This window comes from Lampetra fluviatilis, chromosome 10 (assembly GCF_964198595.1).
Source record: "Lampetra fluviatilis chromosome 10, kcLamFluv1.1, whole genome shotgun sequence".
Classification (NCBI taxonomy): Eukaryota; Metazoa; Chordata; class Hyperoartia; order Petromyzontiformes; family Petromyzontidae; genus Lampetra; species Lampetra fluviatilis.
The window spans coordinates 555,870-572,401 of NC_136284.1; the positions used below are offsets into that span (position 1 = coordinate 555,870).

Below are 16,532 nucleotides of genomic sequence, written 5' to 3' on the forward strand. Positions count from 1 at the left end.
CACAAACCCACTGTGTGCCCGAGTGGCACCCCCACAAACCCACTGTGGGCCCGGGTGGCACTTCCACAAACCCACTGTGTGCCCGGGTGGCACCCCCACAACCCACTGTGGGCCCGGGTGGCACCCCCACAAACCCACTGTGTGCCCGAGTGGCACCCCCACAAACCCATGTGGGCCCGGGTGGCACCCCCACAACCCACTGTGTGCCCGGGTGGCACTTCCACAAACCCACTGTGGGCCCGGGTGGCACCCCCACAAACCCACTGTGGGCCCGGATGGCACCCCCACAAACCCACTGTGTGCCCGAGTGGCACCCCCACAAACCCACTGTGTGCCCGGGTGGCACCCCCACAACCCACTGTGTGCCCGGGTGGCACTTCCACAAACCCACTGTGGGCCCGGGTGGCACCCCCACAAACCCACTGTGGGCCCGGGTGGCACCCCCACAACCCACTGTGTGCCCGGGTGGGACTTCGACAAACCCACTGTGGGCCCGGGTGGCACTTCCACAAACCCACTGTGTGCCCGGGTGGCACTTCCACAACCCACTGTGGGCCCGGGTGGCACCCCCACAAACCCACTGTGGGCCCGGGTGGCACCCCCACAAACCCACTGTGTGCCCGAGTGGCACTTCCACAAACCCACTGTGGGCCCGAGTGGCACTTCCACAAACCCACTGTGGGCCCGGGTGGCACCCCCACAAACCCACTATTGGCCCGGGTGGCACCCCCACAAACCCACTGTGGGCCCGGGTGGCACCCCCACAAACCCACTGTGTGCCCGGGTGGCACTTCCACAAACCCACTGTGTGCCCGGGTGGCACCCCCACAAACCCACTGTGCCCGGGTGGCACCCCCACAAACCCACTGTGTGCCTGGGTGGCACCGCCACAACCCACTGTGGGCCCGGGTGGCACCCCCACAAACCCACTGTGTGCCCGGGTGGCACCCCCACAACCCACTGTGTGCCCGGGTGGCACTTCCACAAACCCACTGTGGGCCCGGGTGGCACCCCCACAAACCCACTGTGTAACTGAGTGGCACTTCCACAAACCCACTGTGTGCCCGGGTGGCACCCCCACAAGCCACTGTGTGCCCGGGTGGCACTTCCACAAACCCACTGTGGGCCCAGGTGGCACTTCCACAAACCCACTGTGTGCCCGGGTGGCACTTCCACAACCCACTGTGGGCCCGGGTGGCACCCCCACAAACCCACTGTGTGCCCGAGTGGCACTTCCACAAACCCACTGTGGGCCCGAGTGGCACTTCCACAAACCCACTGTGGGCCCGGGTGGCACCTCCACAAACCCACTGTGGGCCCGGGTGGCACCCCCACAAACCCACTGTGGGCCCGGGTGGCACCCCCACAAACCCACTGTGGGCCCGGGTGGCACTTCCACAAACCCACTGTGGGCCCGAATGGCACTTCCACAAACCCACTGTGTGCCCGGGTGGCACCCCCACAAACCCACTGTGTGCCCGGGTGGCACCCCCACAACCCACTGTGTGCCTGGGTGGCACCCCCACAACCCACTGTGGGCCCAGGTGGCACCCCCACAAACCCACTGTGGGCCCGGGTGGCACTTCCACAAACCCACTGTGGGCCCGGGTGGCACCCCCACAAACCCACTGTTGGCCCGGGTGATACCCCCACAAACCCACTGTGGGCCCGGGTGGCACCCCCACAAACCCACTGTGTGCCCGGGTGGCACTTCCACAAACCCACTGTGTGCCCGGGTGGCACTTCCACAACCCACTGTGGGCCCGGGTGGCACCCCCACAAACCCACTGTGGGCCCGGGTGGCACCCCCACAAACCCACTGTGGGCCCGGGTGGCACCCCCACAAACCCACTGTGGGCCCGGGTGGCACTTCCACAAACCCACTGTGGGCCCGAGTGGCACTTCCACAAACCCACTGTGTGCCCGGGTGGCACCCCCACAAACCCACTGTGTGCCCGGGTGGCACCCCCACAACCCACTGTGTGCCCGGGTGGCACCCCCACAACCCACTGTGGGCCCGGGTGGCACCCCCACAAACCCACTGTGGGCCCGGGTGGCACCCCCACAAACCCACTGTGGGCCCGGGTGGCACTTCCACAAACCCACTGTGTGCCCGGGTGGCACCCCCACAACCCACTGTGGGCCCGGGTGGCACCCCCACAAACCCACTGTGTGCCCGAGTGGCACTTCCACAAACCCACTGTGGGCCCGGGTGGCACCCCCACAAACCCACTGTGGGCCCGGGTGGCACCCCCACAAACCCACTGTGTGCCCAAGTGGCACCCCCACAAACCCACTGTGTGCCCGGGTGGCACTCCCACAACCCACTGTGTGCCCGGGTGGCACTTCCACAAACCCACTGTGGGCCCGGGTGGCACCCCCACAAACCCACTGTGGGCCCGGGTGTCACCCCCACAACCCACTGTGTGCCCGTTTGGGACTTCCACAAACCCACTGTGGGCCCGGGTGGCACTTCCACAAACCCACTGTGTGCCCGGGTGGCACTTCCACAACCCACTGTGGGCCCGGGTGGCACCCCCACAAACACACTGTGGGCCCGGGTGGCACCCCCACAAACCCACTGTGTGCCCGAGTGGCACTTCCACAAACCCACTGTGGGCCCGAGTGGCACTTCCACAAACCCACTGTGGGCCCGGGTGGCACCCCCACAAACCCACTGTTGGCCCGGGTGGCACCCCCACAAACCCACTGTGGGCCCGGGTGGCACCCCCACAAACCCACTGTGTGCCCGGGTGGCACTTCCACAAACCCACTGTGTGCCCGGGTGGCACCCCCACAAACCCACTGTGCCCGGGTGGCACCCCCACAAACCCACTGTGTGCCTGGGTGGCACCGCCACAACCCACTGTGGGCCCGGGTGGCACCCCCACAAACCCACTGTGTGCCCGGGTGGCACCCCCACAACCCACTGTGTGCCCGGGTGGCACTTCCACAAACCCACTGTGGGCCCGGGTGGCACCCCCACAAACCCACTGTGGGCCCGGGTGGCACCCCCACAAACCCACTGTGTAACTGAGTGGCACTTCCACAAACCCACTGTGTGCCCGGGTGGCACCCCCACAACCCACTGTGTGCCCGGGTGGCACTTCCACAAACCCACTGTGGGCCCAGGTGGCACTTCCACAAACCCACTGTGTGCCCGGGTGGCACTTCCACAACCCACTGTGGGCCCGGGTGGCACCCCCACAAACCCACTGTGTGCCCGAGTGGCACTTCCACAAACCCACTGTGGGCCCGAGTGGCACTTCCACAAACCCACTGTGGGCCCGGGTGGCACCTCCACAAACCCACTGTGGGCCCGGGTGGCACCCCCACAAACCCACTGTGGGCCCGGGTGGCACCCCCACAAACCCACTGTGGGCCCGGGTGGCACTTCCACAAACCCACTGTGGGCCCGAGTGGCACTTCCACAAACCCACTGTGTGCCCGGGTGGCACCCCCACAAACCCACTGTGTGCCCGGGTGGCACCCCCACAACCCACTGTGTGCCCGGGTGGCACCCCCACAAACCCACTGTGGGCCCGGGTGGCACCCCCACAAACCCACTGTGGGCCCGGGTGGCACTTCCACAAACCCACTGTGTGCCCGGGTGGCACCCCCACAACCCACTGTGGGCCCGGATGGCACCCCCACAAACCCACTGTGTGCCCGAGTGGCACCCCCACAAACCCACTGTGTGCCCGAGTGGCACTTCCACAAACCCACTGTGGGCCCGGGTGGCACCCCCACAACCCACTGTGTGCCCGGGTGGGACTTCCACAAACCCACTGTGGGCCCGGGTGGCACCCCCACAAACCCACTGTGGGCCCGGGTGGCACTTCCACAAACCCACTGTGTGCCCGGGTGGCACTTCCACAACCCACTGTGGGCCCGGGTGGCACCCCCACAAACCCACTGTGTGCCCGAGTGGCAGCCCCACAAACCCACTGTGTGCCCGGGTGGCACCCCCACAACCCACTGTGTGCCCGGGTGGCACTTCCAAAAACCCACTGTGGGCCCGGGTGGCACCCCCACAAACCCACTGTGGGCCCGGGTGGCACCCCCACAAACCCACTGTGTGCCCGAGTGGCACTTCCACAAACCCACTGTGTGCCCGGGTGGCACCCCCACAACCCACTGTGTGCCCGGGTGGCACTAGCACAAACCCACTGTGGGCCCGGGTGGCACTTCCACAAACCCACTGTGTGCCCGGGTGGCACTTCCACAACCCACTGTGGGCCCGGGTGGCACCCCCACAAACCCACTGTGGGCCCGGGTGGCACCCCCACAAACCCACTGTGTGCCCGAGTGGCACTTCCACAAACCCACTGTGGGCCCGGGTGGCACCCCCACAAACCCACTGTGTGCCTGGGTGGCACTTCCACAACCCACTGTGGGCCCGGGTGGCACCCCCACAAACCCACTGTGGGCCCGGGTGGCACCCCCACAAACCCACTGTGTGCCCGAGTGGCACTTCCACAAACCCACTGTGGGCCCGGGTGGCACCCCCACAACCCACTGTGTGCCCGGGTGGGACTTCCACAAACCCACTGTGGGCCCGGGTGGCACCCCCACAAACCCACTGTGGGCCCGGGTGGCACTTCCACAAACCCACTGTGTGCCCGGGTGGCACTTCCACAACCCACTGTGGGCCCGGGTGGCACCCCCACAAACCCACTGTGTGCCCGAGTGGCAGCCCCACAAACCCACTGTGTGCCCGGGTGGCACCCCCACAACCCACTGTGTGCCCGGGTGGCACTTCCAAAAACCCACTGTGGGCCCGGGTGGCACCCCCACAAACCCACTGTGGGCCCGGGTGGCACCCCCACAAACCCACTGTGTGCCCGAGTGGCACTTCCACAAACCCACTGTGTGCCCGGGTGGCACCCCCACAACCCACTGTGTGCCCGGGTGGCACTAGCACAAACCCACTGTGGGCCCGGGTGGCACTTCCACAAACCCACTGTGTGCCCGGGTGGCACTTCCACAACCCACTGTGGGCCCGGGTGGCACCCCCACAAACCCACTGTGGGCCCGGGTGGCACCCCCACAAACCCACTGTGTGCCCGAGTGGCACTTCCACAAACCCACTGTGGGCCCGGGTGGCACTCCCACAAACCCACTGTGGGCCCGGGTGGCATTTCCACAAACCCACTTTGGGCCCGAGTGGCACTTCCACAAACCCACTGTGTGCCCGGGTGGCACCCCCACAAACCCACTGTGGGCCCGGGTGGCACTTTGTTGTATCTAGGTGTATAAGTGTTTGTGCCTCTGTCTCTGTCGTTGTTTCTGCGTGTGTCTGTACGTCTAACTGCGCGTGTGCAACACAGGGCCCATGGAGAGGGGAGTGCGGGATGTGGGTAGGGACGGAGGCTTGAGGTTATTTCCTATAATACCCACAATTCCACGGCAGCACAGCTGGGACTTCCACACCGATTGAGAAGTGCGGACTTAGTTGATGGATAACAGTGCTGCACAAGGGGCTGTTTTGGTTAACGTGAACGCTTCTTCATTTGGCCTGATGTTCCTTGTTCAATAAAAGATCATTATGGGTCAAAGCCCTAGGAAAAATGAAATCCATTTGGCTGAGTAATAAAAACGATATCTTTCGTAGTGGCTGGAAGCCTACAAAAAAACACGCATGGCACAGCAGCGAATGTATTCTAAAAACACACGCATCACATTTTAAAAAAATCCTGCTGACAGTGGGTATTCAGATTTCAGTAGATTTGCTTGATATCTACTGTACATGTTTTCAAAATCATCCTTACACACTGTACACACAAGTGACTCGTAATCAATATCTGGAATCCACTGCAGTTTTTGTTATTTAACAAATGTTGTTTTGCAGAGATCACTATATTGAAATAAAACATTACATGGGTCTGGATAATTCTGGATGTGGCCTTGCATGGTTGGCTTGTGTCTAGAGAGGAGTTATAAATGTCCGTATTTTCCCTGAAGGAGGATTGTTTGTCTGCCCAAAATGGAGCGAGTTCTTGTACGGAGGTCCCCATGAGAATGGGCAGCACCTGCCATGTGACGAGGTTCGGCGGACCGAAGGAGCTGCCCAGGACACACGGACTTGGAAGTGGATGGATGCATGGAGCCTGCGAGGAGGACACAGTGAGGTTGGTCAAGTGCAAGTGAAGGACTCTGGGTGCTTAACAGGACCTCGCTGACTTCAAAGTGCTGAACAAATCTTCACACTGCGGTAACCCCTGCTGATATCTCAAGTTGAGTACTAGTTACGAGATAATTGTATGTTTATAAAGTTGTTCTTATCGATGCTCTTGGTTTGACAGATAATGTACAAAAAGCAGTATATATTTAAAAAAATAGGTGTGAAAAGAAGTTGTGTTAACTTCTTACGTTGAAGCACCTTGTCACAAACTAAAGACGTTTGGCGATGCTGCTGCAATAGAAGTGGTGCATATGCACAAGAAAAAAAAAACTCAACACATTCGCTTTAACATTGTGGTCTTGAAAGGATAAAAATATATTATCGGTAACATTTTGAGCAATCACCTAAAATATTTCTGGCAATGTGCTATGGAGAAGGTCCATTGCCCATAGTGTCGCCTTATTGTGTTATTTCCCTTTTGAGGCTACAGCATTTTTATTAACGAATGTGTTGAGCTTTTGTTGGAAAATAATACTCGCTTATGCTTTACGGTAATGAGTGTGTCCTTTGGAATTCACTGTTCTCAATACTTTTGACTGCAATTTACAAGACTTAAATACTTGGAAATGTGTATTTGATAAAGAGATCCGGATTTGAGTCTTCTTGCAGTCCTAGATATTGAAAGGAACTGCTGCTATTGTCATGACAAAGCTAGTGGGACAAGTACACAAGAACGTTACTTTAAATGCATGTTTTGTGTAAACGATGTCATGCCAAGCAGGAAAAGATATGCCAGAGTCATTAGATGTGGCGATTAGCGGAGTGGGGAGAGGGGGCTCAGTGAGTGAGGATTGTGTGGTTGTGGAACGCCAACAATATAATTTGACAAAAGCATTTGTGCTAATGGACCAAGTGCTGACAGGTTTCTTTGTTATTCGTTTGTTCACATGATATGTGGGTCGCTCACTGGCGTGTGTCTTCGGTCCTCGTGTATGGCAGGAGGCTGATAATTATTTGTGTGCGTGTTGCATGACCTAGCAGTCGCGCGTTCCCTGCATGTTGCATCAGTTTGCGGTTGTAATTCGACAGGCCACCCTGGTTATTACTGTGGGTGTATTAACAGTGGATGTTGAAGATTCCCTGACGTTATTCGAAACGAGAAAATTGTGTGCTGGCGTCATGGTCCAAATGTTACTAATGCTAATTTACCCATAAATGAATAAATTGGGATTACACATATCAATCATCTCCATTTGCTGGCAAACAAATGCCTCCGTGTTGGCTAAGCGTTGAATCACAGGGGCAGCTACCACTGGGGGTGCACTTTCAAATGTATGAGATGAGATGTCCGTCGCTAATTGCGTGTAAAGCATTTTGAAAATGCATGAAAGGCGTTGTATTAAAACCAAATCATGATGTGGTTGTAATGTGTGTGTGTGATTGGGTGCAATTGTCCTTCCTGCACCCTAGGTTGGGCTGCACCAACATGTCTCGCCGCGTGGGCGAGTATGCGGTCACAGAAGTGCACAAAGAGGAATACGATATCGATTCACCTGAGGTATTGCTGAACCCAACGTTTTGTATACACATCATTGTTACCGGTGATTGCAGCAATAGTGTGGTGGCAGCGGACATCGTTTTGATAAATTCACACTGCCCATTTTCTGGAGAGCTCCTGTAGCATTCGGATTTGGCCACATAGGCTCAGGAAAGATAATTATTCAGTATCACTGAAAAATGTACAGCCCTTTTGTCAATTCACTGCTGGCTACCTCGTGCTATCAGCCATGGGGTTTGTATGGCCATATTTCACAAGGCTGGTGGTCAGTGCGGATTGGTAAAGGGGTACCAGAACCGGTTCAGATATTTCTCACGACTGATGATAGCTGTTGCCAACAATCGAAACCAGGTCACCGGGTTCATAGCACGTTACACTAATGATCGTGCCACCATTCCACGTACTACAATGAAATACCTCTATGTGGGACAGTCTTCCCATAATGTTTACCTTTCCTACTGCACTATGCATGTACAGGGCTGGGATAAAATTTCTATATTTAAGTCTGAAGTGAAAGTGACCTTGAAGTGCTTATGTGTGCGCTGGGCTAGTGGAAGAGGGTGGAAGAGGGTGGAAGGTTTGCGTGGATAAGAGCCATAAGGTGGTATGCAGACCCTTGGGATGTGTGTCAGCTGGTCACACTGTGATCTCTCCTGAAGAGACTAAACACGCTAAGCCTCCTCCATAACTTGCACGAATCCTAGTCCCGCATTAACTCAATGTCTCAACTTTAACTGGCACCTTTCATGTTTATAACGCAACAATGATTGACGTCATTGTGGAGAACGTAACAAAATGAATGCTAACTTCCCTTATCTGTGTTTTTCACGTAGAAACTATTCAACTAAACTATTTATATTTTACCGGGTAAGGCCCACTGAGCTATATAGCTTCTTTTCAGAAGGAACCTGACCACAAATTATTGTTCAATGAATTGGCTTATCATGTGGACATTTATAGCAGCCAAATACTCTAAAACGCATGTTTCTAAATGTGGAGGGAAAAACCGGAAGACCCACAGAAAAATCCACGTGACCATGGAGAGAACATGAACACTCAAAAATATACAGGCATCAGGGTTGGGATTGAACCCACAATCTACTGTATGCCAAGCGAGATAGTTAACATATCGCCAACGCCTTATCCGGCAGCCACACGGCCTTCTGGGATTGCATAAATTCAACCGCATCGGTTCAATACAAACTCTGGACCTGGTTTTGATATTCTGTGTCTCTGCTGGTGGATTGCCAGATAGGCAAGGATCCTCTCTGTTAGATGTGCTTATAAATATCTGACAGTTCACCAGCATTGGTTCAAGAAAGCCTGACTGATGACGAGACACTAAATATGGAGAACGTTCCAGTGTCTTTTTGTGTTAAACCATCACAGTTGAAATTATGCACTCCTAGAAGGCCGTGTTGCTGATGAGATGTGTAAATAATACTTTATTTTTTCACGTGGAGGGTAGATATGGGAAGGAGTCGGATTTGCTTAATTTATTCTGTGCAGGTATAGGTTTGTAGCGAACATTGATTCTTATTTCAAGTAGTGAGACAGTTGTTGATCAGATAGGGATGGTGCGTCATGACAATTCTTCAGATGGAGCTTTAGACACGAGGCTGTTGGGATTGTCCAGCTCATAGGAAATGCACGCAGCTTGAGTCAGCGCCGCGTGGCCACAGTAGGCCGCTATTTATTGCTCACACCCTGGGGGGGTGTTAAATGGGGCCTCCATCCCAACAGTGAGAGAACGCAACCTAATGAGAGGCATGCCTTTCCTTTGCTGTCAGAGGCATTTACCGAGTGAGACAACTTAGCCGACTCATTAAGTAACTACCAAAATAAACCTCCCTTTTCATTTTACACAGTCTCTTATATTGATAATCATTTGTTGTTACACACAAAGTGATATTTATATATGCGGCTCATTTTAATTAACATCTAAGACAAATGTAAAAACGAATTATCACCCGTTACTGCTGTATACCAACCAACATGCTGTGTAGCAACAGCATGGGATTGTAATTTACATTGAAATGTGAAATGCAGAGCAGTGTCGAAAGTATATATATTTTTTTTATTGTCAAATGAGAAAACACTGTTTAAATTTTGATTTAAAGATTTCATGACTGCAGGGATTCATCTTCTTGGTTCTTTCGGTAACGTCACGTAGAAGGGAAATAATAAAATAATAAAAATAAAACATAATAAAATACAATTCTCACGACGTTTCGGCCACAACGCAAGCAGCCGTCCTCAGGTGAAGAACAGGTCTGTCGGAAAGACAGCGTCAGTCCTGTTCTTCACCTGAGGACGGCTGCTTGTGTTGTGGCCAAAACGTCGTGAGAATTGTATTTTATTATGTTTTATTTTTATTATTTTATTATTTCCCTTCTACGTGACTTTACCGAAATAACCAAGAAGAAAATCACTGTTTGTCTGACTGAACATTACACAAATACATGTTTGGTGCATGTAACCCTTACATAATGAAACTTTAATGTTCTGCTTAACAAATTCATTATTTTCACGGTGTCTCCTCAAATTCTGTGCACCATATATGTTCATGGTGTTTGGTGGAGTTGGCCTATGATTAACCAGGCAATGGTGGCTGTGCTGCACGTGGCTGCCTGTAGTCCAGCACTGTGGAGGCAACAAGGGTTAGTAGACCGCAAAAATGTTGTGGAACTCCCTTCCCTTGGAGGTGCCATACCATGATGCTCCAGGAGAAGGTGGTACAGAAATCCCTTGCCAACTGCAAGGGTGAGGTTCCTGAAAACCCTCACGGTTGATAAACTTAAATCATTATGGGAAAAATAGGGTTAGGCGAACCCAGGTCGCAAGTGAACCTATGAAATCCCATATACAGTACATATTTTTTACGTTCACTAAAATTAACCAATGAATACAACACACAAAATAAATATAATTTCAGGGACATTTAAGACGTTTAATTCAGAAAAGTAAAGGAAATTAAATTGCATTTATCTTTGATGATGTTGATGGTGAGGAACTTACATCAACAAAACTCTTGCTCATACACTTACATCAACAAAACTCTTGCAAATCACAAACATAAAATATACAATTATTTCATGAGATGGAGCATGAATCTGACCGATGGTGGAGATAGCAACGTGGAGAATAAAGAGGATTGGGTAGCGACAGACCCAGAGGTGCCTCCTCGCATCTTCTCGCGGGAGTCTGCGAGACAACATAGTGGATGCTGACAAGAAAGGTCCCATGTTGTAGCTGCTCACTTCGAGCTATAAATGCCCTGAAAGTGCATTGTCTTTGTGCTGTTTGCCTTTTGGCATTTTCTGGTCTAACACTGTTTGAGACTAGGCCAGAATAAAGGCTGTCTCTGGTGTAGACCAATCAGTTTCAAAGACAATGCATACATTACCAGAGCATGTTTTGGTTTGCATGTTTACCACAAGTATGTGTGGTTAATGCAGACATGATTCCTTGCAAAAGGTTTCAGTTTGGGTTTTTTATATCTTAACACCTGTTTTATTGCCAGAAAGGGTAAAACCTAATCTTATATGGCGGATGCTACGCGGCGGTGCCAATTTTGATTTCACGACTTGGCGCGACTAGCGATTCACGGATCACTCAAACCGAGATGCTCGCGGTTGGTAAACAAGTATACAGAAGTACATCCACATATACTGAAATCTCGTGGTTGGAAAGAAATTAGTGTACAGCAAAGTGCAGACTAATATCATCTGTTTCATCTGTATGAGATAAGCGTTTTCCCCCCGCATGCGTGAGTTTCCTCTGGTTTCTCTCACATGTATGAACACTCATCAATTGGCTCAAAACATCTTAAAATATAAAAGATGGCAGAGCTTATGCGAGTGTGGTAGCAATGGCAGACTACCTAGCTGCTGCCTTCCAGCTCACCTGTAGTTCCTCAGCAATTGACAGATGCAATTTGCATGAATAATGACGCAATATAAAACTGCACATTATTATGATGAGCAACATGTGCGTGAACTAACGCTCACCTTCCCTTCCTGTAGACAAAACATGAACATAGGCTGAGTCGACAGCACGATACAAGATATGCAAAGACTAATCATAAAAACGATCCATACAAATCTTACCCATAATCCATCTAATGTTAATAGTGTATGTGTTTAACGGCAGCAACTTTAATTCTGGATTAAAAGGTCAAAGTGATTTCTTGCTCAAATGAGCATTGAGGCGGTGCACAATTCCTATTCAACACTCTGAATCAGTGGTGAAAATTCCACATTACTTTGACGGAATGTGAGTCGATCCATAAGTCAACCCCCAGCAACGGTTTAAACTTAGCCACTTGCTCTATCTGCTGAACCACCTGGGTCGGATTATTCATGCATTAAGAATAGGTTATACCCTTTCTGGCCATAAATCAGGTGTAAAGATGTTAAAACACCAAACAGAAACCTTTTGCAAGGAATTATGTTTGCATTAACCACATATACTTGTGGTGAATATGCAAGGAGGTCCCATGATGTAGTTGCTCACTCCGAGCTCTCAATGCCCTAATAGTGCATAGTTTTTGTGCTGTTCGCCTTTTGGCGTCCTCTGGTCTAACATTGTTTGAGACTAGGCTCTAAAGAAAGCTGTCTCTGGTGTGGACCAATCAGTTTCAAAGACAATGCATCATATGCTACCAGAGGATGTTTTTTGTTTGCATGTTCACCACAAGCATATGTGGTTAATGCAGACATAATTCCTTGCAAAAGGTTTCTGTTTGGTGTTTTAACATCGTTACACCTGTTTTATTGACAGAAAGGGTAAAACCTATTGTTATATTTTGATACTGGCAAAGGAGGTCCTATGATATTCCTGCATTGTGGATTTCAGAAGAGAAGGTTCTGCCTTGCACACTTAGGACGTCCTGTCTATGTGTGTGTCTGATGTGTAAAGTGGACAACAGTAGGAAAATCCAAGTCATATGAAGAGTTTGAAGAGGAGGTTGGAGGCTACACGAAGATAACAACCGTCACAGAGACGAAGCTCACCAAACAGCTTCCAGGAACGGTGACGGAGCGCACCATCATCACCGAGATCCCGTACGATGAGGGGGGAGAGGAAGAGGAGGAGGAAGTGGAGGAAATTGTAACCAAGAAGGTACTCCTGACTGCTCCCTGTCTGCCATGCCACCTAACGCACACATGCTTGCAATCTATGTCTTGAAAAACCCTTTGCAGAATTACATTTCACAAATGTGTTAAACTTTTTTTGGTGCATCCAAAGACTGTCAAAATTAGATAAAACTAGTTGAGAATCATTTAATGTAATATGCACGGTGGTTAATATCTGTATTTGTGCTACATTACTTCTAAGGTCACAACCTTTTCCACAGAGGAAACCGTGACGTACTTTTCTGTCAGCCCAGGCCTATTATTAAAACTGTGCAGATTATTGCAAAAAAGTTGAATGTAATAACAGCACCAGATATCGGTACAAATAAATTCCTGCTGCCACTTAAGCACACAAATGCAGTTCCTGTGGTGTATGGATTAAACTGTGGTAGGAAGCGATCCCAGTGGTTTCCCATGGCTTGACCGTGTTACTGGTTTGTTTCGTATCGTACATGAAAGAGTGATGCCTCTGTGTGTGTCGGTGGGCAGTTCGGAGCAAGCGATGGACCCAGAAGCACCCAGCAGAGCAGGCCAGAGAGGAAAGCAGCCAGAGATGTCAGCGCAGCTCCGAGTGAACACCTCACTGTGGACCTGCTGCACAGCAAGAAAGCACAAGATCTCTACAGCATGGTAACGTTCTTGTTTAAGCTGTGAGTTCATCAAAGGTGCTGTGCGGTCTTGTGGAAGAGAAAAGTCACGAATGCAGTTGCTACAAAAATATATGTACCCATCAGCGCCTGGGACAGTACCCTTGACAGATATAGGAAGGTGGTGTATCATCTGCTTATTTATTGTGTAACCTAGATTGTCCACATTAACGCTCATTATTTTTGTGTTATGCATTATATGACTCTGCGTACTATAAAAAAAAATTTAAAATTTGATTTTACCAGCTAAGGCCCACTGAGCTATATACCTCTTTTTCAGAAGTAACCTGGCCATAAATGATGGCTCAACAAAGTGGCATATGTAGAAATATATAGCAGCCAATGCTTGTTTCTAAATGTTGAGGGAAAAACGTAGGGCCCAGATAAAAATCCACACGACCACAGGGAGATCATGCAAACTGCAAATATACAGGCATCAGAGTGGGGATCGAACCCACGTGTCCTGAATACTAGGCGAGGGTGTGAACTTTTCGCCGTGGCGCCCTTGTCATATAGGGCCCATGTCCTATATGACATATAGGACCCAAGTTTAACCGAGAGGGTCCTTGCCTATAGCCATCTGGGAGTTCACCAGCATTAGTCCAAGCAAGCCTGACTGCTGATGAGACACTGAATGTCAAAAGCGGTCTCGAGTTTGATTTTGTTGTGAACCAATGCTGCTGAATTCATCCACTCCCAGAAGGTCATGTGGCTGATGGGATGTATAAAGAATACTTCACTTTTTTATGTGGAGGGACACCTATATGAAGGGAGAAATTTGTCTAATATATTCAGTTATATTTGGGGTCAATACTTGCTTCTCTAGAAGGACCTGTACAATATACTGTACCAGAAGAGCATGTGTTGTTCGTGTGCACTGATTCCACAGGCTGACATATGATAGGGTCATTGTTGCACAGGTCTTGTTGCAAATAACACTTTCCTGATTTTTTTTAATTGTCACCTTGTCAAACAAAATTAAACTAATAAAATCCTAAAGCAATTTTTTATTTTACCAGATAAGGCCCACTGAGCTATATAGCTATTTTTCATAAGCGACCACGCCATTAATTATAATAGCTCATGCAAGTGGCTTATCATATGGAAATGTATAGCAGCCAAATGCTGTAAAAACATATTTATAAATGCGGAAGGAAAAACCGGCGAACCCGGAGAAAAATCCATGCCACCTTGGGGAAAACACGCAGACTCCAAATGTACAGGCATCAGGGTCGAGATGGAACCCACAACCTCGTGCACATCAGGTGAGACAGATAATATCGCGTCACCATGAACTTGACCTGGCTGCGCTGTGTTTGTTTGTGGACGTGCCGTGCACTTTGTGGTGGTGTAGTTGAAGTATAAGAAGGACTATGAGGAAAACAAAGCCATCGGATTCAGCATCGTGAAAGACACTCCTGAGCGCAAAAGAACCAAGCGGGCACAGGACCAGATCAGCGAGGTATGACACACCGACTGCTTTGTACACACAGTACAAATTGGTTGGATAATAACTCATCATCTATATACAATAATTACGTCACATAACCATGGAGAGGAACCATCAAGCACTTGCTACATCACATGTGTGAGCCAATAAACTCAATGGCAGAGTGAGCGGCTCCAACTCATAAGATTCCAATTTCAAATGCTGGTTGGGGCTTGACTCAGCCCATCAGCCCAGGGCGAGCGGCAGTGTGGTGCAGTGATCATACTCATGCCTTACAGCAAGTGCCTGGGTTCGATTCCCAACTGAGGCACCTTTCTGTGTGGAGTTTGTATGTTCTCCCCTGTTCTGCATGGCTTCATCGGGGTTTTCCGGCTTCCTCTTATAGCTAAAAAAATACAGTATAGCTGGTATTGGCCAAAATGCCAATTCTGAAATATTACTTGCGATTTACTCAATTGGGATAACACACAGCAGCAACATCGCCCCCTCCTGTGAAAACTTGGCAGGACCCTCCTGAAAAAATATTGAGACTCAGTGAGGCTTTGCTGGGTAAATACGCATAAGAACAATAATATAACCCCCCGGGGTCGATAACATTTGAAACATGGTGTGGGGAAGTAAACACTGGTTGCCCAATGAAAGACTTGCCCTCGTCATAGGAATGTGAAATTTCCAACCCCTTGCTCAATGCTATAAACAGGAGATGAACACTGCCTCAATATTCATTTGGGCAGGAAATCACGTTGGCTTGATTGCACTGGGCTGAGGTTCACAGCTGCTACACACCCTGCTCCGCCACCGCTTGCCTGCCTTATGAGCCCCCCGTGTGGTGCCGTGCAGGTGAAATACCACAAAGAATGGGAGAAGATGAAGAACGTGTGCCACCTAGACAACACCAGCCGAGATGTGGAGCATGCAGCCAAAGTGTCCAAGATGGTCAGCAAGGTACTGCTCCCTGCTAGGCAGCAGCCTGTCCGCCAAAACACTGAGTGAAATTCACAACGGCTGTTTTGTTCTCATGCTTCTGCGTTAAAAGCCATGTGTGCGTGCCTGGTCTTTACAGCACAGATTGTGTGTCACAGCTGGAGGTGAGAAACGTGGTGTAAATAATCCATGCACCTGAATTTTTTATATTTGTGTGCATGGCCAGATTTTGTACAAAGAAAAATATGAAGACATGAAGGAGCATTTTCAACTACCTCCTGATGCGCCCGAGTTTGTACACGCGCTAAAAAACTCGGCACTCTACAGCAAGGTGACCCAGCACTCTAGATACACAATGACCATCAGCAGCCCTCACTTCAAACTCCAAGCAAGAGTACCTTGCCACGGTGGCGAGATCTTAACTACCTTGCCTGGTATACAGGAGGTTGTGGGTTCGATCTGGACCATAACACCTATATATTTGGAGTTTGCATGGTCTACCCATGGTCGTGTGGATTTTTCTCCTCCGGTTTTTCCTACACATTTATAAACATGTGTTTCGAGTATATTATGGCTATACATTTCCTATTATTTGTGGCCAGGTCACTTCTGTTAAAGAGCTATACAGCTCAGTGGACCTCATCTGGTAAAATAATAAAAAGTTTCGTAAAAAAATAATTGGTGGGCAACC

The 16,532-nt window shown here is 50.5% G+C and overlaps 1 protein-coding gene across 1 annotated transcript in view; it reads left to right on the forward strand.

The window, feature by feature from the left end:
- Positions 1–6,021: 6,021 nt before the first annotated feature.
- The window catches only part of LOC144934387 (nebulin-like), a 99,967-nt gene continuing 89,456 nt past the window's right edge, over positions 6,022–16,532 (forward strand). Inside the window, exons 1-7 of the mRNA XM_078860081.1 lie at positions 6,022–6,131; positions 7,595–7,682; positions 12,603–12,806; positions 13,310–13,450; positions 14,822–14,929; positions 15,758–15,862; positions 16,068–16,172. Of these exons, the coding sequence (XP_078716207.1) occupies positions 6,022–6,131; positions 7,595–7,682; positions 12,603–12,806; positions 13,310–13,450; positions 14,822–14,929; positions 15,758–15,862; positions 16,068–16,172 (861 nt within the window). The remainder of the gene's footprint in view (positions 6,132–7,594; positions 7,683–12,602; positions 12,807–13,309; positions 13,451–14,821; positions 14,930–15,757; positions 15,863–16,067; positions 16,173–16,532) is intronic.